The sequence below is a fragment of the Pseudorca crassidens genome, chromosome 10 (genome assembly GCF_039906515.1).
Source record: "Pseudorca crassidens isolate mPseCra1 chromosome 10, mPseCra1.hap1, whole genome shotgun sequence".
Lineage (NCBI taxonomy): Eukaryota > Metazoa > Chordata > Mammalia > Artiodactyla > Delphinidae > Pseudorca > Pseudorca crassidens.
In genome coordinates, this window is record NC_090305.1 from 171,980 (window position 1) to 198,646 (window position 26,667).

Sequence of the window (26,667 nt, forward strand, 5' to 3'; positions counted from 1 at the left end):
GGGATGGATGCTGGGTGAGGGCGTGTGTGCAGGGCACCGGGTGTGCAGAGCACAGGGCTCAGCGGGGCAGGAGCGCCAGGAGCCAGGCTGGAGGGGCAGAGGCGCCGGGAAGATTAGGAAAGGTTTATTCGTCAAGCCAAGGAGTCTGAGCTTCGTCTTGTGTGAAGCAGAGACTCAGCAAAGACTTAGGAACAAAGTCAGGTGACTCCTTCACATTTCCTTTCCAAGATTCTGACTAGGGGATGGGATGGAGGGAGGGAGACAGATACCAAGGAAACTGCTGGGAAGCTCTCACGGTAATCCTGGTCAGAAACCCTGAGGGCTGAACTGGGACGCCAGGAAGTAGAGGAGTCATCTGCACAAAGAGACACAGCAAGGTTAGAAATCAAAGGATGGGAAACGGGTCTCCAGCAAACATGAACCAAAAGAAAGGTGGCATAGTAATAGTCTTATCAGACAAAATAGAATTCTTGTGGGCACCTTATAAAACCCTAAGCAGATTTGCCATTTTCAGGTGCTCCTGTAATTCATTGCCAGGTAGGCACTGCCAGTGGGCCCTGTGCCTGCCACACCTGCAAGGGAAGTGGCCCAACCTGACTCCAGGAGCTGGGGGTGAAGCAACAGTACCAGCTGGTGCCGTCGCCTTGCTGCAGCCGAGGCCCTGCCTTCCCCTCTCTGTGCTCTGACTCCTGGGATGTTGCGGGAGTTTGTGTGTGTGCCGGGGCAGAGACTGGCAGAGGCCCCGGGTCTGGAGTGAGAAATTGTTTCTCTCCTCTCAGCTATCACCACGAGAGGAGCACAGGTGTGGTTCCAACATCGGTGACTGAGCAGGGCGTCTGCAGCCGCTCTGCTCTCTCTTCTAAGGGAAAATCACTGAATCCGCGGTGAGGGCGGAGGCTGGCTGACGGAGAGGACACGGGTGCGTCTGCATTCGGGGTGGGATGCCCCTCCTCTTGAGGGCCAACTGTGGACAGGCTTGGTGGCTTCCCAGACTTTGTCCCAACTAAAGGAGCGTCATCCACAGAACTACTGCCAGAGCCAGAGAAAGGAGAGGCCACCCCGCGTTGTCCCAGTGGCTGCAGAGGGACGCCGCCGTGACTTGTGCGATCACCTGAGGCGTCTCAGACAACAGAGTGGAGCCTGGGCTTCGGCTTGAGCGTTCCAGGCCTGGAAACTCTTCCTAACCAGAGTAGTTCAGAGGTCGTTGCCGACTGTACTGGCCTTCAGAGTCCTCAGGGCCTAGCGATGGTGGAGCTGGTCCGACCTGAACTTACCTGTGTAACCAGACCAGCCCCACGGAATCCAAGTGGAAGACACTCCCAGATCCCCAGATCAACCCAAAGGGACTGAATTCAAACGGCCTTGTAGAACACCCCGACTCACGGCGAAGAACGATCTTCCCAAGTGTTTGCCTTTCTCCCACGCCCCCTCCCGTGTTCCTGTAACCTGACACTTCCCCACTTTTCCGCTGGAACCCTCTCCTGCTGCCACCCCTGCACTTGCAGTGGCGTCAAGACCAGTGGTTTCAACCAGTTGTCTTGACGTCCTGCCCACCCCCATGAAGGACCTCTGGCCTCCCCACACAGTTCTCCCCTCTGTGCCCACTGCGAGAGGATGCAGCTGTCAAAATAAAAATGGCCCGTCGGCTTGCTTTCAGCGGCAGCGTCTGGGAGGGAGGGCGGGCTTGGTGAAGCGTTGCCCTTCAAGGAAGGCCTGGGGCACTGAGCAGAGCGGAGTCAGTCTTAGAGCAGAGCAGGGAAGGCGCCCCTCCCCTGTAGTGCTGGAGGTTGGACCCCCACACTGGTATGTCGGCGACCCGCGCGCCGGGGAGATCCAGTGCAATCTGACCGTCCACACGTACCTGCCTTGGAGAGCGCGCCCTTCCTCACGCCCAGGAGAAGCAGGAGTCATGGACTCACGCGCTGGCCTTTACCGCATCCCACCTGTGCGTGTCCGTACCCTGACCCCACCCACGCAGGACTGGCTATCTCGCAGGGCAGTGCCCTGCTCTGGGTCAGTGTTTGCTTCATTCTCGAAACACCATTTCTGGGGTCTGACCCCACCTGGAGGATGTGACGTTAGGCCCGAGGGACCTTGAATGCTGCTTAGAAAAAGCTCCTCAAGTGCCGAGGATTGTGCCCCAGTGGAATCTGCGGCGTTGGCCACTCGCCTGTAGGGAGGTCTCGTCCCATTGGGAGGGAGGGAGTCTGGACTCATTTGCTTGGCAACCCGCAAGAGGGACCACAGACAACATTCCAAACGCTGAGCTCCTTGCGGAGGAGGGGCTGGGCACCCTCCTGCACAGAGGCGAGGCCAGCCGGCAGTGCACCCACGCATGAGCCCGGCCCTCCAAACCCCCGGGCGACACCTCTGCAGCCTGGTCTGTGCTGGTGACAACACACGCCTTGTTTCTTTGTTAGCACCTCCAGCCGCTCAGTGCTTCACAGGTGGAATCAAATCTCCTTTTTTAGAAAAGTCCTGTGTTGGAGAGAAATTCCTCTGTGCCTCTCTCCAGAGTGAGGAAGAGAGCCAGGCACAAGTGATGGTTTAGAATCAGGCAATCCCAAGGCCTGAGCCCCCGAGGCCTGATCCTCATATCCCGTGTGTGGAAGAGGAATGCGACGTGTGATTTACCTAATGAGCTCCAGGTTGTCACGGTGACCTCGGAGGCGTCACTGTCCGACCAGGGCTCAGCACACCTTCTGTCAAGGGCCAGATGATGAATATGTTTGGCTCTAGGACCCTGAGGTTTCCAGGCAGCACTCTGCCGCCCCCTCCCACCCGTGTCCTGAGAGAAGCTGCAGGCCACACGCAGATGAACAGGCGGGCTGTGTCCGGACACACACGGGCCTGTTTGTCACCTCTGGACTTGGTGGCCAGGTGGCAGGGAGTGTAGCTGGGGTGCACCGCAGGGACTGAGCCAGCGGTTTCCAGGGGCCTGTGTTGGGAATGAAACTTGGGGCCACTGAGTCCCCAGTTTAATGCAGTCCTGGAAATTTCTGAGCATCTGGCCAGCCTCCCCCTTAGTAATAGTTTTTCATTGTTAGTGAGATGGGCCCAGCATCCTGCTGAGATTTAGAGCTCATAGGACCCTGCAGATGGAGACATCGCCCTTTAACACGGCTTGGCCTGCCTGCCTGCCCTGGGCGGTGCTTCCTGCCAACGCTAGGGACCTCTGGCCCCCTGGACACGGGACTCTCAGGGCACGTTGGAATTTAATATTCTAAAGGTGGATCTCCCTTCCTTCACTTAGTGACCATGTATTGATGATCTCTGGAGAGAGAGGTGCCTAGGGTGCTGCAAGAAAGATGAGTGAGATGGGACCCAGGCATTGAAGGAAACTGGGGTCTAAGGGAGATACCCTCAAGTCAATTACCGTCCTCTGTGCTGGGGCCCCGGCACCCTTGGGGTCTAAAGGAGAGACTGACCCTCAAATCAGTTACTGTCCTTTGTGCTGGGGCCCCGGCACCCTGTGCGGCCCATTGGGTGCTGGGTGGCAGTTAGAGAAATCGCTGGAGTCAGCCTGGGACGGGGGTGCTTTCTGAGGAAGTGCCCCCCCAGGACTCCTGAGGGAGAGAAGGACCCACAGGAGCCTGGGGAGGGGGAAGCAGGAAAGTGCAGGATGCCTGGGGGTCTCAGGCAGCAGGTGCCTGGGCTTGGTGAGCTGGAGGAAGGGGGGTCGTAACAGAGCCACAGAGCTTGGGAGGGGGTCGTTTTACTTTGCAGACGGGGTGTTTCACCAGCCGAGACACACGATCAGATAAAAATCCACCTTTGTGTCTTTTACAGGCAAACTTGGTCCACTGCTGATCACTCCTGAGGAGTGTTTCATTCACGGTGACTTTCAACGTGGTCGTGTAGCATTAACACCCGTTAGGTTACACCGTAGAATTGCTCGATTTGGAGAGATTTTGCCGAAACTGCCCTGTTTTCACGAGTCACATCGGGCGCACCAGCAGGTCCTCAGACAGAACCCAGGTCGCGGAAGAGGGTTAGGTGGTTAGGCTGGCGTGACCTCCCCATCGCCCGCCCTCGCAGCCTGAGGGACTCCAGCGGACTGTGCCCGTGTTAGCAAAAGGAGTTAGAGCAAAAATAAGCCTTTGGGTTCTCCACCTGTTGACCTGACGAGTCAAATGTATGTCGTTTTTTGACTAACCTGAAAGAAGCCAGCAGGTGCTGGAGGGTTCTCATTTGCATTTTTTCTCACAAAATCAAACTGAGGGCTAAATCTTGTCTCTCCACTCTGACCTTCCCACCCCTCCCCTCCCCACCAAGCACCACAGAGTTCTTGGAAGTTGTTATTTGTGGTGGTGTTTCCTAAATTTAGCTGATGCAGGAAGAATCAGTGGCAAGTGGGGACGTTAAGAAAATGCATCTTTGGTTTAGAACCTGGATTTAAGACCTGTATCATGTGGCACAGCTAAGGGGCCGCAGTTAGCTTCTGGGGTGATTTTCTACAGTAGTTTCTTTGAGATTTTTGCTGCGGTATAAACAACCAAACAAGAGAGATGGCGGAGCCTCACCCTCGGGACCTTCCCTGTCTGGTGTTTTGTGCTGATTTCCAGCTCTTAGTCCGCAGACGCACATCGGGTTTTCCAGATGTAACCTCTTTATGGATATAACTTTGTACTGTACTTTTTCCTTTTAAAATGTTATTGGCTGGGTGAAAATTCTTACATCAAGGAGAAATACTAATCAAAGTGTATGTGCCAGGAGCTGGGCTTGGCTTCCACGTACATGAGCGATTTGGGCATCTTCCTGGGCTTTCTCTGCACTGAGCCTCTGCCAGGAGGGGCCCTGGAAACAGACAGTGAGGCTGTCAAACCTGGTATGTTTGTCCAAAAGCAATTCCAAGTCAGCAGTTGCCATCTGTTGGGTATGTGACCTTTAAGAGTGTGGCCAGACTAACTTTTTCAGAGTTTACCTACCTTTAGGTTTATATAAAAGTGCAGAAGTTGTCAAATTCATAGTGACAGAAAGTAGAAGGCTCTCAGGGGCTGGGGAGGGAGCTAGTGTTTAATGGGGACCGAGTTTCCATTTGGGAGGGTGACAGGGTTCTGAAGATGGGCGGCAGGGACGTGAATGTGAATGCATTAATGCCTGTGAGCTGTGTACTTGTTAAAATGGTGAATTCTATGGTATGTGTGTTTTACCACACCAGAAAAGTGGAGAGAGCGATTGTCTCAAGTGAGAAAGACTTTTGAAAAATTAGTATATAAGCTGTGGTCCTGCTTCTGATCAGGTGTGAGACAGTTCAAATTGAATTCTTTTTTTATTTAACACTGTATTTCCAGTCCTATTTATTTATTTATTTTTTATTTTTGGCTGCGTTGGGTCTTCATTGCTTTGTGCAGGCTTTCTGTAGTTGTGGTGAGCAGGGGCTACTCTTCGTTGCCGTGCACGGGCTTCTCATTGCAGTGGCTTCTCTTGTTGCGGAGAACAGGCTCTAGGTGCACGGGCTTCAGTGGTTGCAGCACATGGGCTCAGTAGTTGCAGCGCGTGGGCTCAGTAGTTGTGGCGCACAGGCTCTAGGGTGCGGGGGCTCAGCAGTTGTGGCGCACGGGCTTAGTTGCTCTGCGGCATGTGGGATCTTCCCAGAACAGGGCTCGAACCCATGTCCCCTGCATTGGCAGGTGGATTCTTAACCACTGCGCCACCAGGGAAGTCGCCACATTTAATTCTCTTTAATTTTATGTTTCTTTTCTGGACTCAGAGTTTTTTGGGAATGTGGTGAAACTAGCTTTTCACGGGGTCTTCAGCTTACTTTCTCAAGCCGTGCAGTACAGCCCCCAAACATGCTGGTCAAAGGAAAAACGCAGTCTCTTCAGGGGTCCTCCCATGCACACCCAAGTTGCTGCTGGCACTGAACGGGATAAATGAGAAACCAAGATTTCTGATTATGTCGTTTCTGCCTGGATTTCCCGACTCTGGCCCCTTAAGTGAGCCCCTGCTTCTCCTACTGATGTTTCCTCTTAGGTTGTAAATAGGCAGGAAGGAGTTATTTTCTGTAACTGGTCTCCATTAGCATCCTGGGAGAGAGAAGACAGCTCTGAAGGGCTTGGCCTTTCCTTTGAAAAGTAGAATGTCAACTAGGTTCTTCAGAAGACTCTTACTTACGATGTTTCAGAAAGAAAAGAACAGTGAATTTTAGAAATTGTACTTGAAACAAGCGAGAGTTTGATTCCTTCACTAGTCCTGAAATCAGAACCTTGGCCCTGCTTTTCAAGTACTTGCCTACGTATCGTTTTAAGTGTAATCTTTAGTTTCAGACCCAAAGAAAGGCAAAAACCTTACTCTTGGTGGTTACTATGCTTGTTGAAACAGAAAACTGAAAATTATTAGAACTTTTGAGAATACGGACTTAGAAAGCTTTAACCTTTTGTTCAAGAAGAGCCTCTGGAATTTCTCAACTTTCTTTTCAGTCAAGTGATGACTGCCGCTTCTTTGAAAACCTAACGAAAACAAAAACTTCATCCAAAAAGCGCTCCTTGGCAAATCCCACCTAACTCTTACTTCTTTTCTGTATTTTCCTAATTTTTTTCCCACGCTGTGTCGCATTAGTGTGACATTATGTCACACTCATCGATGTGTCACTTGGTATTGTGAAGATTTAGTGTATGCGTTTTTTGCCTTTTTTCCTCCCTCTGGTTCCCATTTCATCAGTATTGGTGCCCTTCTCAGGACGTGTGAGGCCATTCAGAAGGTCATGTAGTCCAAAGAAACTGGCTGCTCTTTCTTTGTCCCTCGTAGAAACCATGGCCGTCTTAACTGAGCTTCTTTTTGTACTTCAGTGGGCACTCCTGGGCCAGCTCTCTTAAGGTGAGAGTCTGTAACTCGACATTTATTAGCTCCATAAAAGTTTAATGTCAATTAGCTTTCCAACAATCACTTCTTTGAAGATCATGGAAATACTGAATTTTTACTTATTTAGTAAGAATTTTGTTTCAAAGAAGGTAACTGATTTTAGGGGTTTTAAAAAATACCAGCGGCAAATACGAAGGAGGAGATACCCCAGCAAGCGCTGTAATAAAAGGGAGACCATGGCTGCTGTTTTTATTGCTTATGAAGTTTTCAGATTGCTCTAGAATTTTGTCCTATAATAAGACGTTCTTTATTTTTTTGCTAAACTTTCCGTAACTTAGCTAAACATCTGTCTCTCTGAACTCCAGCACTACAGAAAGGTCCTTTGTTTAGGTCCAGGTAGATGAAAAATTGTGTTCCACATCATATTAAAACATTTGCTGAGCCCAGTTCTTTAATAATTTTAAGTCTGTCCGGCTTTCTCATTAGCGTTGCGGTCCTTCACGCTGCCAGCACTCTTGCTGCTTTCTGAATTAGTAATTAACTGAATTGTACACATGTGCAGGCATCTGAAGCCTTCTTTCAGGCACCTTATGTTCTGCAGTCTGTGGCCTCCAAGAAAGATACTTTTTGTGCTTTGTTAATGACTAAGCCAGGATAAGTAGACGTTCTTGGGTGGTGAGCAACTGAACCTTTTCGACAGTTTTGACTCCTTTCTTCACTGTATTTGCATAGTTTGTTCCCTTCTTATTGTAGATCACGGTGAGCTGCTTCTTAGCTGTGTCCCGCTGGAGCGTGTGTGTGCGCGTGCCCCCAGCATGGCGTGCCTCTTGTTTCTGTGGTCACCAGAATAAGGCCTGGGCACGTCACAATATTTTTCTCCCCTTGTACTATTCTTACGATGTGATCTTCATGTTAACTGATTTTCACCTCGTTCTTATCATCCAGCAGACGTTTAGTAAGTGCCTGTGGTGTGCCAGGCATCATTCCAGGGAAGGTTCTTACTGCCGTTATTGTGTCTTTGAGAGAACATGATCTTATATTGTATATTTTCAGCGTCCTTCCTTTGCAGTAGGGGATCCCCAAACTTGTGGCCAGGAGACCCTTTGTTCCTCCTTAAATGCGTCACAGGTGGGAAGCCATCATTGCCACGTGCCCGTCCCAGCTAGTGAGGCTGAGGGGACCGACATGGCCGAAAGGTGCTTCCTCACCCTCGGCAGGCACGGAGTGGGGACACCCCTTGCCACCTTCTCCCGGCTTGCTCCTGCTGTGTGGGGCTGGCCTCTTTCCCTTCGTACGTCAGGCACCACAGAGGGGAACGAGACCCCGTCCAGAGACCCCTGAAGCAGCAGAGCACCCCCCCCGACACCATGCTGGCGTTGATGGCGGACGCTCTCTATAAGCTGAGAGCCACTTACCCTCCCCTCCTCTCTTCCTTCTCTCCTTTTTTTCTCTCCTCCCGACGTATGGGCTGGGCCGGCTCTGGATTCTGCAGGATTAAGGGGCTGTCGGTCGGAAAGTGCGGCAGGTGCTTTCCTCCCACATTAGAGGGACCCGCCTCAGCATCGCTGACTAGCAGCTTGCTCAGACCGACAGTCGTGGGAGAAGGGAAAGTGGAACCCTGAGAACCCTTCCCGTCCCTCTGGAAGGGTTGGTCTGAAGGAACTTGGGGGAAGTGTGTGGGAGGGAAGCATTTCACAAGCTTCTGGGCCTGATCCAGCCGACTCTCACTTCAGAGTAAAAGGAAAAAAGTAAATGAGTCATTTCAATGGCGGATCACAAGATGATCAGTGTGTGTCTACACCAGCAAGCCTGTTGGCCTCCATGAGGGGAGGCGTGAAATGACTCTTTTTAACAGTGTCGTTTCCTTTTCCATTTTCTTTCCCTTCATACCAGGGCTGTCAAACCTCTCTGGGTTTGGAGCTGCTTAGAACTTCAGGCAGCCGCTTCACTGTTTCCAACAGAGCACGATGCCCAGAGTCCAGGGGACGGGGACGGAAGGAGACAGTGAGGTGACGAAGCGAAGCTTGAGTGAGGGACAGCCTGCTGCTTCACGTTCTTCTCCCAGCAGCTAACCCGTGGCGTGTTAGCACGTTTGGCCACGTGTGGAGTGTTCCGCTGTGGTTAAGTAGCAGTAAAACTCGTCTTCTTGGAGATCCACGGGAGCCTTTGTTAGAAGATGTCGTGACTGACTCAAAACTGAAAAATATATATACATATACGTGTATGTGTGTGTGAAATAAGCAGGAGAAACGATTTTTCTGACCTCTCATAATGGTGGGGGACAGGAAGGGGAATTGTGTCACTCAGATCTCAGTTGCAGACAACAGATTCCACTCTGAGGCACGTCAGCAGAAAGGGGCTTGTTAAGAGAGAGCCGAGGGCTATGATCTCCTCCGAAGAGCTGGAGAGACAGGCTGCCAACTGCAGCTCGAGGAACAATACCCAGTGCACAGCATACAACTGCCCACTGTGACCTGCTGCCACGTCCGCCCAGCACTTCCCGCCTCAGCCGCCACCTGCACCTGTTGAGCAGGTGCTCTTTACCCATCTGACACTTCCCGTGTCCTGTTTCCAAATCTGCCTCAAGTAGGTGTGTCAGATGATGCAACCAGGTCCCGAGTCTGCACCCTAACAGCAAAGGAGGTTGAGAAACATAGTTTCTATAGCTTCTGTGTTGGAAAGTGGGATCCACAACGTGGAGGAGGACCACATGTTCCTCACAAGACTGCACTAGCAAGTACAACACAGAAATTCCTAATGATACGAGTTGAGTGTAAAATTTTAATGATCAGCTGCAAAAAAATTGCAAATAATTCTAGAAATAATAATTTTATGCCTTCAACTGCTAAGGGACATGTGGTTGTCTGTACCATGATTCCACATATTTCTCCTTCTTTGACTCTCTTAGGTTGGTTACTTTTCTAGTTTCTGAAAATGTGTTCCCCGTTAATTATCTATGACCTGGTGGCTAGATTCTGTTAGATTAGGCCATCAAGAGAGAAAGGTTTAAAAGTGGTTTATTTAAGTCTTCATGAAGCCATTTTCCTTCGCAAAGTTTGCTGAGATTTCTAGACTTTGTTTTTTTACTTGACGTTGAAGACCTTTTGAAATACACTTTAAATCCCTCCAAAGAAGAGGCAACCAGGCTTTTAATAAAACTCAAAGTTGGCATGATTTTTTATAGTATGAATTTACATAAACATTTTTATAGATTTTTATAGTGAACAATGTGAAGTTCATTTTTTTTCAAACTGGGTCATTCTTTTAAAAAAATATTAGTTTGGTATGTAAACTTTTACTCTTCTGAAAAGCAAGCAAAATAAATCAAATTGTTTCGAGTGTGTGAAGCTCCTACCATTGCATCAGTGAAACCGTAACTCTCCTCCTCCTAAGACTGTCGTATAACATGTCATCATGATAAGGTTTTTACTATCAGTGCTTCCTTTTTGGCCATTCAGGATCTTAAGTGAAATAGCTTTAAAGAGTAGAGTATTTGAACAAGCATCAGAGATGACAGTTTTGAAACTTGTAGACACTTCCTGGGAAGGACTCAGTCATCTCGCTTCTTTGATAAACCCTGTCTAACCTACAAACGAGAGCATGAATATTTGTGTGCATGGTCATAGAAAATGACCAGGAACTTAACTAAGAGTTTTCCTCCAGTTCCTTGGCAATAGAAGATGAGTGAAAAACTTCTCCTTTTTACTTTTTATTTTTTGACCTGAGTAAATAGTTCCTTTAAATACTTTTCTCCACAGAGTATCATCTTTTTATCTTATTTTATTTTTTATCATTCCACAGGGGGTTAAATACCTGTGCATTCCAGCAGCGGATTCACCATCTCAAAACCTGTAAGTTTTTTTCTGTATTATTTGGACATATTAAAGATAAAGGACTTAAAGCCATCAGAGCAGAGGGACCTCGATGCACAGCTGCCGCCCGGCCGCGATGGGGGAGGGCCAGGAGGTCAGCGCTGCTGGTTTGCCGGTCCTTCCCCTGTGCAGCTCTGACAGTGGGGTGTGTATGAAGAGCCTAATTTTGTACAGGGTGCCTCAAACCAAACCTTTAGCGTGTTCACCCTTTCCCTGGAAGCTGTTACACTTTGTCCAACAGAAACATAATACGAGCCACAGACACAAGCCACACACATGATTTTAGATATTCTAGGGGCCACATTAAAAAGTAGAAAAGAGACAGGTGACAATAATTTTAATAATACGTTTTATTTAACCCAATATACTCAAAATACTATCAACTCAACATGTGCTCAGCATTTTAAAAATGAGATATTTTATATCCTTTCATTCATACAAAGTCTTCAAAACCTGGTGCGCTTTTTATACTTATATCACATTCCATTCGGACCAGCTCCGTCTCAAGTGCCTAGCAGCCTCACGTGGCCAGTGGCCACCTGAGGGACAGCATCCTTGGAAAGCTGGTCTGAGTTGAGAGACCACGTTTTTCTGGTTAGGAAAGTCCTGCCCTCTCTTCCCCACAGCTGAATACATCTCCGGTGCCGCTTTAGCTCTGTGTGTCCCTCCAAAGAGAGATTCATAGTCGCTCTCCTTTCCAGATTCCCCACAGTCATACGAGACCTGTGGGACAGGGGTTGCAGACCAACGAGGTTACAGCTGTGACACCACACTCCTCGGTGTCTGGAGGTGATGTGGACTAGATGAAAGTTCTCCTGAGCCTGGATTTGAACCAGGCAGGCTGAGAGCCACAGGAGTCGAGGACGTGGCTGTTCAGTACGTCCAGCAACCCAGCCTCTGCCTCAGACTCACCTTTGCTGCCTGTTCTAGGGCAGACACAACAACCCTTCCAGAATGACATGTTGCTGCATTTCATCAGGGAAGAGGCTGTGGTGTTGGAGAATTTGGGAGTCCATGGGCTTGTCAGGATTGAGAACCTTCATGGTTCCCAAGCTTTATCGCCTGCAAGGCCTACATATCAGAAGTACAGACCATACAACTTTACCACTCTGAAGGTTGTCCAATACTGAGTGTTAGCCAACCTTGGTTTTTCACTGCTGGAGAGCAGAGAAATCACAGGTTATGCAATAATTTTGTGAGGTCTACCTGTTTGGAAAAACGGGAGGCTATAGTCAGATGGACTGATGGGGGAAAGAGTAAAGGTGAGGGCAGGGGCAGGAGGTGTAGAGTCAGACCAGGAAGGGGCAGGGAAGGCTGGATGCAGGGCCAAAACCTCCTACCCAAAGCCTGTGTTTCCACAACAGCTCTCCGTGTTTCACAGAAAAGGTCAGTCTTTAAGATCGAGGATGGTGAGGAAAGATTTTATAGGGTCACCAGGGAAACAGTAGTAGCCTAGATCTGGAAGGAGAAGAAGTATCAGAGAGCCTCCTTGGTTACTAGTCGTGTCGAGAAACAGAAGTGGTTGGAGGGCATGGTGTATACGGAAGGAAGCGAGCCACTGCCTGTCTCTCGAGGCCACGGCAGTCTTCTGCCCATGTTTTGGTGGCTGTTTTTAGAATGGTTGCTCTGCTCTTATCTCAAACCGAAATTCTAACATACTGTTGAACTTGTCGTACCTGATTGGCATCCTGACCCTCCGGAAGAATCTGACTGCAGCAGCCCGTGGGTGTTCGTGGTCAGGGCAGATGGCCACTCTGCTCGAACCGCCCCAGGATGCTTCAGCTTCGGTGGAGGCAGGCACTGTGCTCCACGTCTGGGGCAAGGACCCTAGCTCACCAGGTGAAGACAGCGCTCAGCGGTCCTGCCCTGTGCAGACAAGTGAGCGGTAGACCCAGACTGCTTAGAGATCTCAGGTTCAAAAGCAGCTCCCTCTGCCACGGGCCAGTCATTCTAACGCCCCTGAACTTCAGTTCTCTCATCTGCAAACGCCTGCCTCCGGGATCTGTGGAGATGAGACCATGTGTGTGGAAGTGTTTTCTGTGACCTCTGAGCACTTTTGAAAATAAGTGTGTTTTTACTCCAAGTGCGTTGGTGCGTCCTGAGAGTTACAGGTGCTCAGGAGGTCCACTGCGGATGCTGGGAAGGTGTGATCCAGGGAAGGACGGGGACAGAGGGTGCAGCAGCCGCTCCCCCGACTTCCGACGTCTCCTGGGTCTGTTCAGATCTTCTGGCAAAACCAGCCCGAGCCCAGTCAGCCTGGGGCCAGAGGACTAGCTCATAAGATTGAACTTGTTCTCTGCTGTCCCAAGGGTGTACAGATGTCTTGTTACGATGTGTGGTTTGCCTTCTCACCCTTTCCTGGAATCGGGCCAAGAGTGTGGTCCAGCAGGTGGGTGCTGCGGCGTCTGTGCTCGGGGCTGGTGACAGGTCGAGCTGGGCAGTGGCCGTTGCTGCCGTCGTGAGTGAAGCCCTGCAGCAGCCTGACCTCGGGTTCAGTTGGAAAAGGGGGTCCAGACCATAACTCAGGGAAAGACGGTTGTGCTCATAGGCACACGCGTGATTCTTTAGGGAAACTTTTGTTTTTGGTCCGTTAGTAACAGCAAAGCTTATACACAGGTAGGGATTTAGGTGCATAAATGTGCCCGATTCTATAAGTGTTTCTTGCTTTAGTGAAGTTACGTAGGGGTCGTGAAGTTAAGCTTGGAATTCGAGGGTACTTCGTATGTTAAGAGACAGCCTATGAAATAGTTTGAGTTTCTCTACCTGTTACAGATACTTCACTGGAAAGCACAGCCTGCCTTTTAACCGCGAGCATGCATTCATTGTACGGTGAGACGGTTAGCGCTGGCAGGCAGAGCTCTTGACTTCTCTGTATCACCCACGTCGCTTTGGGTAGCTTGTATTTATTACTCACCAAGTAGTAGGCGCATGTGCAGGCTGACCGTGAACCTTCAGCGTCTGTATCATCAACCGACGTAGATGGTCAGGAGGCAAATCCTCTTACTGCTCTGGAAGCCCAGTTAGAACCAGAGGCCCTTCAGTCTCGCAGCTTTTACTTCCTGGTGCCTGAGAGTTCCTATATTTAAGGACAAAAATAAATTCTAGAAAACTGTATTGCTTATTTTTTTAACTTAAAGATTTTAAAAATTATTTCCAACTTTGGATATAATTTAAGGTTTGATAGCCTAACTCTTTCCCCACAAATCCCTATACCAGCAGGAATTCTTCTTGCTAATTATGCTTAGTAAGAGGGTTGTGACCTTTGGAGACTACCTGCGTTCGGTCACCGCAGACGCGCCAGAAAGGTCAGTTTTCTGTCTCGGCCGTACTCCTCACAAATTCCCCTCTGATCTTCCAGGAATTTGAAATGCAGAACCCTGACCGGAGACAGCAGTAACACATCAGAATTTTAGCTTGGTCCCCACTGCCACCCTGCCTCACAAAGTCAGGACACATGAAAGTTCAGGTTCTCACAGTGGTGACAACCCCACAGAACCCAGGCTGGTGCGTTCTGCGTGCTTTGCAGAACTGGAGGCATCGTCGGGTTTACATCAAATGCACACCCCTTCTGCCAGTGGCAGACGTGCAGTGGTTGAGTGAGCGGAGGCTTTGGAAATGTTTGCTTTTGCTTTCTGTCTGTGCTTCCCTGGGCAGTCACTCGAACCTCACTTGTCCCCCCTGTGAAATACGTGTCTCACACGATTTCTGTAGCATTAGGCGAGGTAGTGCAAGTGTGTAAAAAGACGCTGAGCGTCTCCAAAGAATCAGATTCCGCATTCTGCCTCTTCAAGAAAGGAGTGTTAGCGTGTCTTGAGAGTGAATGGCTGGAGGTGTCGCAGCTTATTGTGTTCATCCCTAGTTTAGTGTCTATCAGGTTGGTGTTTGAATTTAGACACCATAAGGGAAGGGTTATCTTTTCTGTCTTCTCTGTGGAGCGGCAGCATCGCATCTTCGCAGCAGAAACTTGGTGACAACAGTGGCTTGAGGGTCGAGCAGGGTCTCAGCTTCCTGGGGTTTTCGTGGAGAGAAGAGGCACCAGAAATGCAGAGAGCTTACGTTAAACCCTCCTTGCTTTATTCCACCTCCCGTCTTTTTGTGTGTGTTTTCTTTAGTTTAGTCTTCTGTACTTCCAGCTCTCTTTTTCTCTCATTTACATTTTTCTTTACTTTTATTATTAAAAAGCAGTTTTGCAAGATCAGAGCTAAGTGGGCCCTGATGTGCTCTGTCCTGCTTCCAGACAAAGATGCACAAACACGACTCCTGAGGACTCTGCAGTCGCAGAAATGAGAAATATGTGGAAAACGTGTATTGCGTTTTTCATGAGACTCTTCACTTATTCAACTTAAAAACCTATTTTTTAGTCTTAGACTATGTCGTCCTTGCTTTTTGGGGGTGGAACTGTTCTTTGTAAAATGATGTTGTAGTAGATGGTAGAGAGGGGATGTTTTTTTGCTTGTTTTTAAAATGACCTTATTTGGCAAAATGAAAAGTACAGTACACATATTCCCCGCAATTTTTCTTTAAACGTTGACAGTGCAGGAAATGTAAAAGTTGCGGCAGCCTTGACATAAATGTGCTGAAGGCTGTGTGCAGTCTGCTCCGGGTGGGGACGTTTCCTTCCCGCTCACCTCGGGTGCAGTGAGAGCTGCCCGGTCAGCGCAGGGCCTGGCGGGCTGCACTGACTCTGCCCAGGAGGAAGCAGCTCTCTGATCTGAGCGCACCCTCCAGAGCCTGCACCCAGAGAGGACACTCCACCCATAGGCTTTTTTTTAAAACATTCTTTTCTGAGGGAAAAAACCCCTAAGGGTGCTGGCCTTTCCTGGTCTTTTTCTCCTTTGCTTTCCTGTATACATACCGCACACACGTGCGCACACACGTGCACACACACGTTCATACTCTCATGAGGGGCAGGAGAGGTGGCCTGGATCTTGTGGCTGTGCTGTCAGCGCAGCCTGGTCTGGCACTGCTGGCTTTGGGGTGAGCCCAGCTGCCCCCCGAGGTGCTGGGCCAGACCTCCCACAAGCAGAGTCCCTCCTCGCAGGACAGGACCGCCTCAGACCTCCCAACAGTGGGGACCACAGCCTCCAGGTCTTGCCGTCTTGGAGTGAGAAGAGATTGTCCAGACGCAAAGAGTGAGCGTCGTGTGGTGCGGCTTGGCTAGGTTCATCCAGCATCCTTTCCCGAAGGTCAGGGACACCCAGCTGGTCCTGCTTTGGGCGTCTGGATGGAGAGGGCGGGCTGGGACGCACTGCCCAGTGGGGAGGGCCAGCACAGACTGGGGAGGAGGAAGAAGGGGACAGTGGCACAGCTGCCGGGCTGTGTACCAGCCCCACGGAAGGGCGTCTCTCTCCCGGCCCCCGTGCTCTCGGCGATTGTCGGCAGCTCCACGCTGGCAGCCACGCGCACGTGTCGGCACGCGTCCTTTTGGACGCGCCCAGGTGGCTGTCCTCCGGCAGAGCTTGACCGCGTGTCTTTGTGTGGAAGTAAAGGTACAGCACGAAGAGCAGGAACAGGGAACCGGCGTTCAGGGGAAGCCTGTGGCGGATGTGCTTCCCTCTGGCCTTCTGCTTTGATCCAGCGTTGAGCAACGTGCGGCCCGGAGCCCCGGGTATTTCCCACTGTGGAGGAGGGGGTGTGATGGCCGGGCCAGGGCTTATGTCACGAGCTTCCCTGGAAATAACCTAGCCCAAGAGCACTGAGCGCACCTGCCTCCTGGCTTTCCTTGGAAGAGGCACTTCCAGGAGTGTCTGTCCGGCTTGGTCTCGTGTCCGGTCTTGCCCATGAGTCAGGTTTCGAGGTGGGGCTCCGAGCGGGCCCTCCGTGGGCATCATTAAGCTCCTGGGCCGGAGCCCTTGTCCCAACACAGCGATGGGCAGGAGCCATCGGTGGGTTTTTCCTGGACTTGACGCCTGATGCAGACAGAGCCGAAAGAGGAGAGGCTGGGGGGAGACGCTCCTCACAGCTCCCTTGTCGGGGCCCTCGCACGCGCGCTCTGGGCTCCGGCCACTTTAGGCGTCTCCCTGCTGAGCACAGCCCGCCTCAGTCTCTCGTGCTGAGGTGAGGCAAACCTGGCCCTTGAGCCCAGCACCACACCTTATTTAGGGCCTGGGTTTCGTCCTGCGTGTCATTTTGGACATGCAGGCGTGAAAGGCGGACAGAAGAGGTTCCCACCCTGGGGTTTCAGTAAAGGGGCTCACTTGTCGTCTCTGTAAGGTGTCGGTGGCCTCCCCAGGGCCGACAGGTCCCGGGGACAAGCCACCCGCCTGGCGTAGCCTCCACAGTGTGTTCCGAGGCCGTCCGTGCTCCCCACGCGCTCAGGCCGTCGTCTCTCGTTTCCTGCTTCGCTCTTCCTTTGCTTGGAGGGTGTTCTTCCCACCTGTCTCATCTCAGACGCAGCTCTCCTGGGCCAGAAAGAGCCCCACAGAGCACAGGCTAGAGCACGGGCTGCAGGCGTGGAGAGGCCTCTTGGGAACCCTTGGATACTGCAGTGTGGCCAGCCTAGGGTACGGAGGCCACTAGCCTGCAGTTGAGATGAGCCTGGGTCCTGGGCGAACTGCCTAGCCCTGGACCTGCAGTCAAACCTGCCCACCCTCTGGCGTGTCTGCGTGGGATACCACGAGGCAGAGGGTGGACGGGCCGCCTGTAGCCACTCCTCGGCCACATGAGTGGCTCAGTGTCTTTAAAACCGTTGCACTTGTTAATATCAGGTAGCCAGTGCTTGGCTGTAAATAGCAGAATATCTGATTGACAGTGTTTTAAGTTATAAAGACATTGATTTACTTCACTCCCTGCCCAAGAAGCCTGGGGTGGGTGCTCCAGGTCTGGGCAGCAGCTCCTGGAGCCCCCTTCCACCCCGGAGGCCTGCCACCTGTGGTCGCAGAGCGGCTGACGCAACTCTGGGCATGAGCCACTTCCCAGTCCCCTGGCAGGAAGCCTGGGGCAGAGATGCCCTTCCTTTTATCAGGAGGGGCCCCCAGCCCACAGCCTCCCCTTTACTTCTCTGTGGCCGGAACTGGAGGGAAGACGGGCCTCCGAGGGACTGGGAACTGCTGCCCCGACAGCCTCAGGGTGACAGAGGAGACCCCCTCAGCCCCAGCACTTCCCAATCATCAGAAGAGTTCACCGCCAGCTCCGCCTGCTGAGAGACAGGATGGGCGGGCGCTCCCCGCCCTGGACCGTCACTCCTGCCTGTGCACGGGCAGCCTCGCCTCCAGGGCCACACCCTCCGCCCCTCCCTGCTCTGCTGCCTGGCCTTCCTGGCTTCTGCCTCACAGCCCTGCTCCGAGGAGGTCTCCTCGGATTTCAGGATCACAGCAGGAATCTTTCCTTGCCTGTTTTACAACAGGTCGGTTGGGGGAGTAGCGTCGCGGCACCCTGCTTACTTTGTACGTTTACACCTGGAGCGTTTGCCCCTGGGAAAGTCAGCAGAAGCACCCCTTGCCCTGCTCTATAGTCAGGTTTCAGGTGAGAGTCTAGAGTCTGCGGGTGGGAGCCTGGCCCCTCCACACATGGCGGCATCAGGCCTGCCACTAGAGTTTCCTCTGTGCCAGCTGCCCTAATCTAGCCGGGCACCGGCACTTAGGTTGCTGAGTTTCCTCTGCAGTCGATAGCTGGCTGAGTTGGTTTGTCCCACCACCTGAATTTCCCCATTCTTACTGGATTCATTCACCCTGACATGAGACAGCAGACCTAGTTTGTGTGGCTGAGAACCACATTTTATTCAGCTCTGAATCTCTTGCATCTTAGCAGAGTCCCTGCTAAATAATCAGTACTCAGTAGGTGTTGTGACTTTAGTCCATGGGCATCTTTAGGTGTTTTGCTGCATTATAAGCCATTCAAAGGCAGGAGACATCGAAAAGCACGTCCTCTGTAGTTCCCCTCAGAGTACGTGTACTTAACCCACCTACCCATCTAGAACATGCTGGTGCACACAGCTGGGCAGGAACCAGGGACAGGGGAAGGGGGTCCTATAAAAGCCGAGGGTCAGGAGAAAAGATCATGGTTTCATCTTCATGCAGGACCTCAGAGTTTGCAAAGCACATTGTTATATGTTTCTTCGTCCCAGCCTGTGACACATAGCTCCCACTTTCTAAGTGAGGTTAAGGGAAGCCAGGTGATATTCCCGAAGTCCCATATCCAGTGAGGCCGAGCGGGACTGGAGCAGCAGTTCCCCTTCCCCGGCCTGGAGGACGGGCAGACAGGACCTATCCACAGACGGTCAGAAGTGAACTGGCTTTAGGGCTCAGGGAGCCCACACTGGGTGGGCACCTCCCTCGCCTGGGTGGCTGGTAAGCAGGTCACGGTACTGCTGAGTGTTGAGGGACCCAAACCGACCATGGGGCTGGGCAGGACCCACCCCCCAACAAGTCAGTGGCAACTGTGTGTTTCAGGGATCCCTTGCAGAGAACTTCTGACAATTCCAGCGGATGGGCTGCCCTCCCGGACCTCAGCGGTGTGGGTCGGATTCAAAGCCGAGGCCGTTCTAGCCCCGGTCGGTGGCTGGGGTCTGAAGCTGTGAACTCAAGACCTTTACAATAAACCTCAGTGGAGTTTTCTTTTCATCATGTGTTGAGTAAAGTACAGAGATGTCACGTCTCTCCTTTTTCCTCACCCCAGGACAAGACATTTCAAAGAAAGTATTCAATTCATCCACGAGTGCCGCCTGCGAGGTGAGGGCTGCCTTGTTCACTGGTACGTGTGCCCCTGCCGGATGACCCCTGGCCTGTTCTGCTTACCTCCCCCAAACGCCCAGTGCACACCCCACCTGACCCCACCTGCTTGTTAGTCGTCCTTTGCTTTTGTGCAAAGAGAAACGTACATTTTTTCTTTCCTTTTCACTTAGGATTTTCATTTTCTCAGTTAGGTTTCTGCAGGGACTGTTGAGGTCACGACACAGAAACTCCTTTTCCAGCCTTCCTCCGAGATCCCGACAGAGTACGGGCTCTGCCCGGTGCCCATTCAAAGCACTGCTTCTTGCTGGAGAGTTTAGATTGCACGTGTGGGTGTCACACCAAAATGACCATTTCTTCTCAGTTTAGAGATTGGAGCTTTTACGTGTTTGGGGCTTACACTTTGCTTTAAAGAGAACTGAATAGACTCCTAGAATTGAGCAGTTCCTATGCAGCTCTCCACCTGCATTCAGCTGCCGTCTGCGTGGTACACACACACATACACCTGTGCACACATCGTGCAGAGAAAGCTTCTCTGAGACACAGAACTCAAGCACGGTGCCCCGCACCTGGCACGTCGCAAGCACTCAGGGAATGTGGGCCCTCGTTTCATCGCTGCCCATTTTCATTTTACTTTTAAAAAGAGCAGGACATGTGATAAACACAAAGTGCAGGTTTTGTGACATTTGCTTCAAAACGCTTTGCGGCGCAGAGCCGTTTCAAGGGGCTCTGGAGTCCTGTGCCTGGTGAGAGCATCTGCCCGGGTGCAGCCCAAGAGTATGTATGTTTTTTAACGCTCTCTCAGTTTTTCTGATACGCAGGAAGAACCGCTACTTGAGAGTGGTTTTTTACTGTTATTATTATTTATATTTGAATATGTGCAGGCCTGATGTTCTAGGAATTTGTACCTCATACAGTTGTGTCAATCTGAAGATAGGCTTTTCTAAAAATGAGAAATTTGCTAAACTTCCCCATCTTAAACCGTTGCTGAGCACTCCAAGTCTGACGCAGCACAACCTCTCTGTGACTGCCGCAATTTGCATGTGCATTTAAAATCGGCCCCTTACTCAGCCTGTGAGAGAAAATTGACCGTTATGGCCTGCAGAGCGTGCCCACGCTGGCACTCTGCTTATGTATGTGAAGAGGATCACAAAATATTTGGTAAGGGCTTCTGTGTTTAATGAGTTTTTTAAGTTATAGACTTGGCCCTTATATCCCTAAGAAAACCGGACTCTAAAAACGTGAAGCTGTCTGAACGGCTGCAGATTATAACTGGGTTTGTTGCTCAGATCCTGGACCCCTCCAGTCCCTGGATGTCCTTTAGTTACTTTATCTGTCCAGGGAAACGGGGACTATCTGAAGAGGAGCTCAGGAGCAATAGGGAATCAGACAGTGAAGTGTCCGGAGACACAGCCAGTAGAAAACCAATAAAAAAATGAGGCTACACAGGTAAAGGATGCCTGAGATTCTAGTGTCACAAAGGAGAGAGAGCTGGTATGTTCTGAGTAGTTTCCTAGTAACGTGCTGGCTTGCTGTGCACTCGCACTCCAGGGCAGGCAGGCTTCCGCAGTGAGCCTTCAGAGTCCCCGACCCTCCCTTGCCTGTGTGGTTCTTGGCCCTGCAGCCTGGCCGGCGTCTCCAGGAGTGTGACTCTGGTGGTCGCATACATCATGACGGTCACCGACTTCGGCTGGGAAGATGCCCTGCGCACTGTGCGTGCGGGGAGGTCCTGTGCAAACCCCAACCTGGGCTTCCAGAGGCAGCTGCAGGAGTTTGAGGAACACCAGGTCTGTCAGGTGAGCGTGCTCAGGGGCTGGGAACACACCTCCGTCTTTCCGTGCCCGCCTAGACTTGTGGAGGCTGGAAAGGCCCCCAGAGGTCGGCTGGTCCGAGGACACCCCTTCAGCCCCTCTGCAGTATCACTGGCCACTCGTCCACCAGCCGCTGCGGTCATTCCCTTTTCCCACTGTCCTCGGGCCCCATGTTAGTTTCTGTTTCTCTGCCTTGGGGTCAAGTACCGTTTCCTTGGTCAGGCTTGCTTTCACGTTCTCAGGCCAGAACCTGGAAGAAGCAGTCATTTCTCTTGCTAGACACTGGCTGGCCAGCCTCAGAGCTGACTGCCCGATGCCCCTTGGCCCCCTGTTCATAGGGGCAAACCTACACCATCAGGTAACAGGTGGGAGTGTAGGGGATGAGCTGTGTGACGTCCTGGTTTGTTTCACTTCTCCAGTTCCGCCAGTGGCTGAAGGAGGAGTACGGAGAGAGCCCTTTGCGGGATGCAGAAGAAGCCAGAGGCATTCTGGGTAAATACAAAGAGCAGGGGCGCGCGGAGCCCCCGCCTGGCGCCAGGCGCTGGGGTGGCCTCCCGGCCTCACCTCCTCTGGCCTACGGCAGCTGCACCACGGAGACCTAGCTGAGCCCTTGGCGCCCCTGCCCGCGGACAGGAAGGGGTGTCCCGGTGGATCCAGGCCCCCCCCGAGACCCCAGCAGCCCCACTCCCAGCTTCTGCGCCGCAGGCTGGGGAGTGTGCACGCGCGCGCTCGTGTGTGTGTGTGTGTGTGTGTGTGTGTGAGCGTGAGTGCTGGATGTGCGCGCTGCGGGAGCTGCCGTGAAAGCCACACTGCCGGCGTCGGCCTCACTGCCTTTCCCCGTGCGAGGTCTGCTGGAAGGCACTTGGAGGTGGCCGTGAAGGGCCCCCTGCTGCAGCCGGCCCTGCCCAGGCCAGCCCTGCCTTTCCGCGCCCTACTCGGTGGTGCCTGCCTGAACCGCCTGCCCTTGGGTCGTGTGGGGAGCACCCTAGACGCCCGCCCTCGGCCCCCGTCCAGCTTCCCCTCCTCCCAGCCCCCCGCTGCTCTCACCCTGGGGGCCTCGTCACAAGGCTTGCATGCACCTTTGGGATTTGGGAAGAAAGAGCGTCGTTAGGCACTGTCACGGTTTGCGCTTAAAAATACATTTAAAATGCCTGAGCACTTATTAAGCGCCTTTGTGTCTGCTGTGGTTTTGGGATTTGATCTCAGCTACCTCATGAAATGGTTTTTGAAAAAGTGTTTTTCATTATTCCAATCAACTCTGCCTCATGGGTGAAAGCGTTTGGTCACGATGGCTTTTGAAGCCAACGGGAAAAGGATCGTATCATTGGGCCACTCGAAGCTTCTGATGCGGGCTTTGGGGGTGCCTTGTGGTGGGTAAAGCCGAAGTCAGGCCAAGCCGGGGGCCAGGCTCCACGCTCGTGCGGGCCGCAGATGTGCAGCAGGAAAGGAAAGCGCAGCCGCGGAGCTCCTCACCTACAGCCACAGCAGTTTGCTCTAAAGTAATGTTCTCCTTAAACCAAAAAGAAATGTAAATATGTTAACAGAAGTATTTAGGAGTCAGCTTGAAGGCTTAAATGCGGGTACAATGTGAACGCCTAGATCTGTTCCTGTAACCTGGAATGTTGTCCTAATATCGGTCGCCAGTAACATTCTTTCTCCACAGCCACCCCAGGGATTCTGAAGTACTGGGCCTCTCTCAGAAGACTGTAATGTACCTGAAATATTGCAAAGCCAGAGTTTAGGTGCTGCCCAGAAGAAGAGCAGTCAGAGTTCATTTTTCAGTGTCCAGAAGTAATTTGTGAACGCACCTGTTTTCATTTTAAACAATACATATGCAGTTGTGTCATCATATGTTGGGAACCTACGCGTCCTCTTTGACAAGGGAAGGATTTTTGCCTAATTCCCCTGCTGTGGCTCCTTCTTCGCCCGTAGCCCTGCTGCCCCCAGGCCATCTCAGGGCCCTGCTGCCCTACCCGGTGACCATGTGGTGATCGCGGTTGCCACTCCTGAGGGCCCTGCTGGGCACACCTGCCCCTGGGGACTGTCTCCTGGCCTGTTTCGTCCTGGGGTCTCGCCTCCACCACACGTGCATGCATTTGAGGTGAAGGGCAGCTGCACACGCTGCGCCTGCCCTTAGCTGGGGTGTGGATCCCACTTGCTCCCACGGGCGCCACGAGGCACGTTCGGAGGCTGCCCCTGGCAGTGATGCTGCTTTATTTTAAGGCCACTGCCATCCTCCAGAAGGAGAGTAGTGACGGCAGGAGACGTGAACTACGTTCCCTGGGAGAGAAAGCGAGTCCCCTGCTTGAGCAGAGGGAAGTCCGGGGGGTGCGCAGGGCCATCTCCCAACTCCAGTCTCAGCTTCAATGTGAAGGACAGTAGCTGGTGTGAAGAGCAGTTTAAGTTGATTTCCCAGCGTTCTCTCGTCTAACTCACTCCAGTGGGGGAAGAAGGAAGTGTAACGTTTTACTTAAAGGAGAGGTCTGGCGGGACCACGGGAGCTGAGGCGCGTGGGCTCAGTGGCTGAAGGAGGCTTGACCTGTGTGCTGCGTCTGCAGCGCCTGGACGCTCCTGGCAAGGGCTCGGGGCAGGACACTTTGTGCCAAAACGGCCCCTGATGGGTGTGGGGTGACGGGCACCACAATGCTTGTTCTGACTTAACAGGCCTACCTGGGTGAAGAACAGGTGATCCAGGTGGAGGTGCCAGGCCTCGAGGCCCCGAGGTGTCTCCACTGCCCACCTGTGAGGGCGCGCCGGGGGGCGCGAGGAAACAGCACGAGGGACGACGGCCCCAACCCTGTGGGCTCCCCTACCCCTCGTGGCACCCACGACAATCACCCAGTAATCGGTGCTCTGCGGGTCACGGACTATCACCTTGAAGCCGTATAAACCCACAGAGAAGGTATTATTTCATTCACTTGAGGCTCAGAGAGGCCAAGAAACACACCGAAAACTAAAAACGTTAGTGCTGCTTTGCCTGAACCCAGGTTTTGATCTCAAATCAGTGTGCGATGCGAGAGGGAGGGGCAGAGTGCCCTGGGCTTTGGACTTCGAGGTTTGTGAGGCTGTAATGCCAGGGCCCCTGGGAGAGCCAGCACCGCTGCCGTGTGCACGGCTGTCCGAGCCAAAGCCAGCACCGCTGCCGTGTGCACGGCTGTCCGAGCCAAAGCCTCTGCCCGCTCCCCCCAGTCTCTCTGGGGGTTTTGTTTGGGGCCATGGTGGGTGGTGGCCAAAAGCACACGGACGTTTCCGTTAGATGGTATTAACCGTGCTTAGATGTTAGAGGCAGAGGCCCCTTCTCCGAGACCAGAGCAGGTGTTCAGGTCACATGGACGTGGGGACGGTGAACCCCCCCGTCCCAAGGGCCTTGCCTTGTTAGAGGAGGGGGTCGTAGCCCTGGCAGTTTCTTTAGGCTGTCTTTTCTGTGATGTTCTTTGAACACAGGTCTGTCCAGCCTGGGTCTCAGGATCGTGGCCCATGGTGGAAGAGACCTGCACCGCCTCTCTTCATTCAGTCATTTGCCAGTTTGCTTGAGAAATGCTTATTCATCCCAGCTGACACTCTGGGACTCAGGCAGGGTGCACAGACCCACCCCTGATTCTCAGAAAGACTAGCTTGGTGGGGTTGGCAGTTAGGAAAACTGGCGGTTACAGAGCCGGCCATAAGCACTGGTATAGGTGCCCCTGGTGCTGTGTGTGGGGAAGGCACAGAGAGGCCATTCCAGTTTGGGTGAGAGAGGTCGTGTCCCAGGACGGCATCTCGGAGGAGGTGGTACCTAATCGGGGCCTGAAGCATGAGTGCTGGAGTTGGCTGGCACAGTGGGTGCGGGGGAGTCCAGGCAGGGGCCTGGCATGCGCGCAGGAGAGGCCACAGTCTCTCTGGGTGACCAGAGCAGGCACAGGGGTGGGCGCCGATGAGAGGTGCAGACAAAGCTGCAGAAACAGGCAAAGGCCCAGGCTTTCGCTCTCTGCTTGGCACAGTAACTGGTTTCCTTCTCACACCAGCCCTCGAGCTGACCAAGCTCAGAGGGCGGGTGCCCTGCAGCTTCCCGCAGTCTGGCCCCCAGGCGTGGAGCCTTGCAAGCGCGTGGACGCCGTTTTGCAGGCACGGAGTGGGGCTTGCCGAACGTGCTGGGCAAGCAGGCACCGTGATGGTGCGGGGGAAGGGGGCCCACGCTGGGGGCCTGTCAGGAGGCAGCAATCACGGCCATCCAGGCGACGGTCGTGGCGCCCAGAGCGGGGCTTTGGTGCGGAGGCGAAGGGGCTTGAGGGAGCCTGGGGAGGGGGAGGCCGTTGCTCCCAGGACCAGAGCCCGTGAGGGGCTTGCTTCCCTGGCGATGGCTCTTCCCACACCGAGGTGGGGTGTGGACTCTGGCACGTTGAGGGCAGACCGAAGGGGCCGCTGGCCGGAGGCGTCCACGGGGCTCACGCCCTGCTGGCACCCAGCTTCGCGCACCGGGGGCTCAAGTCTGTCCACAGACCCGGAACAGACTCCCAGGCACCATACTTGCAACAATTCATGTCCAATCCAAATGTCCAATTTATTAATTTATTGTGAAAGATAAAACATTAGCTTTATGAAGACTAATTTTATCCCCTAACTAGGCTGTCTTTCATTATCAGATTTTTGGAAGCCAACATGCTGTACACCTTAACTTACACAATGTTATATGTCAGTTATATCTCAATAAAGCGGGAAAAGAAAAGGAGTGAAGCACCTTGTAAGTTAGTCCTGAGGTATCTCCCTACGCTCCTGGAAGTGGGGCTGAGACCTGGGGGCGGGGTGTCCTGACAGGCGTGTCCAGAGAGGCGTGCTGTTGCCATCGCGCCCTGGAGCATTTCTGCAGCCTGCAGCCTCCTATGTCCCCGTCCACGTTCTCAGCAGCCACCCTGGTCTGCGCTCCCTCTGCCTGAGCTGGCTCTCTGACTTAACTCACGTCTCTCAGAGCAACTTTGTGAACCTTGGGCTTCCCCCTGGAGATAGGTTCCCCCTGGGGGCTTTTTTATGTATGGGGTGCTGATTCTCTCCAGCTTCCGTCTCAGCAGGGGACCCCACTTCCAACTTCTGGGGCTGCTTCCTGTTGCTGGTGCATGAGACAGCCTACAGATTCCAGGGACTGCTGTGCATGCGTGTGTGTGCACACAGCTGTGTTCTGTTGTTTTTAAATTTTATTTTAGAGGACTCCTTAGCCTTCAGGGGAGCCACGTGGGCAACGTCAAGGGGCATTGGGACCTTAGGCAGCAGAACCTGGGCGCCCAGGGAAAGTCAGAGCTGGTCACGACAGGCTGCCCTGCACACCAGCATCTAGTCTTGAAAATAGGGAACATGCTAAGACTCAATGCCCTGTGATCTCACATTAGGTGACCCCTCCCATCCTGACCCTGCGTTATTAATAATTTTATCGAGAATGTGCTTTCAACACGCTTGTATTTATAGATGTACTTAAGAAGAAATCACCAAGACTTCGGAGGGAAGTTCCTCTTCCCTTTCCTTTTTATTGCCCAGAGAAAG

The 26,667-nt window shown here is 52.6% G+C and overlaps 1 protein-coding gene across 13 annotated transcripts in view; it reads left to right on the forward strand.

Moving 5' to 3' along the window:
• Window positions 1–26,667, forward strand: part of DUSP22 (dual specificity phosphatase 22) — a 71,984-nt gene that overhangs the window by 24,613 nt on the left and 20,704 nt on the right. For 4 of the 13 annotated variants that reach the window (XR_010946542.1, XR_010946545.1, XM_067751825.1 and 1 more), the window contains exons 4-8: window positions 10,606–10,655; window positions 19,293–19,345; window positions 19,536–19,674; window positions 20,970–21,141; window positions 21,576–21,648. Coding sequence is in view for 6 of the 13 variants with exons in the window: in XM_067751825.1 (XP_067607926.1) it covers window positions 10,606–10,655; window positions 19,293–19,345; window positions 19,536–19,674; window positions 20,970–21,141; window positions 21,576–21,648 (487 nt within the window). In the remaining 7 variants the exon portion in view is untranslated. Of the gene's footprint in view, window positions 1–10,605; window positions 10,656–19,292; window positions 19,368–19,535; window positions 19,675–20,969; window positions 21,142–21,575; window positions 22,319–22,819; window positions 23,008–26,667 lie in introns of those variants that run through there. The other 9 variants (XR_010946543.1, XR_010946546.1, XM_067751824.1 and 6 more) reach the window with 8 other exon arrangements.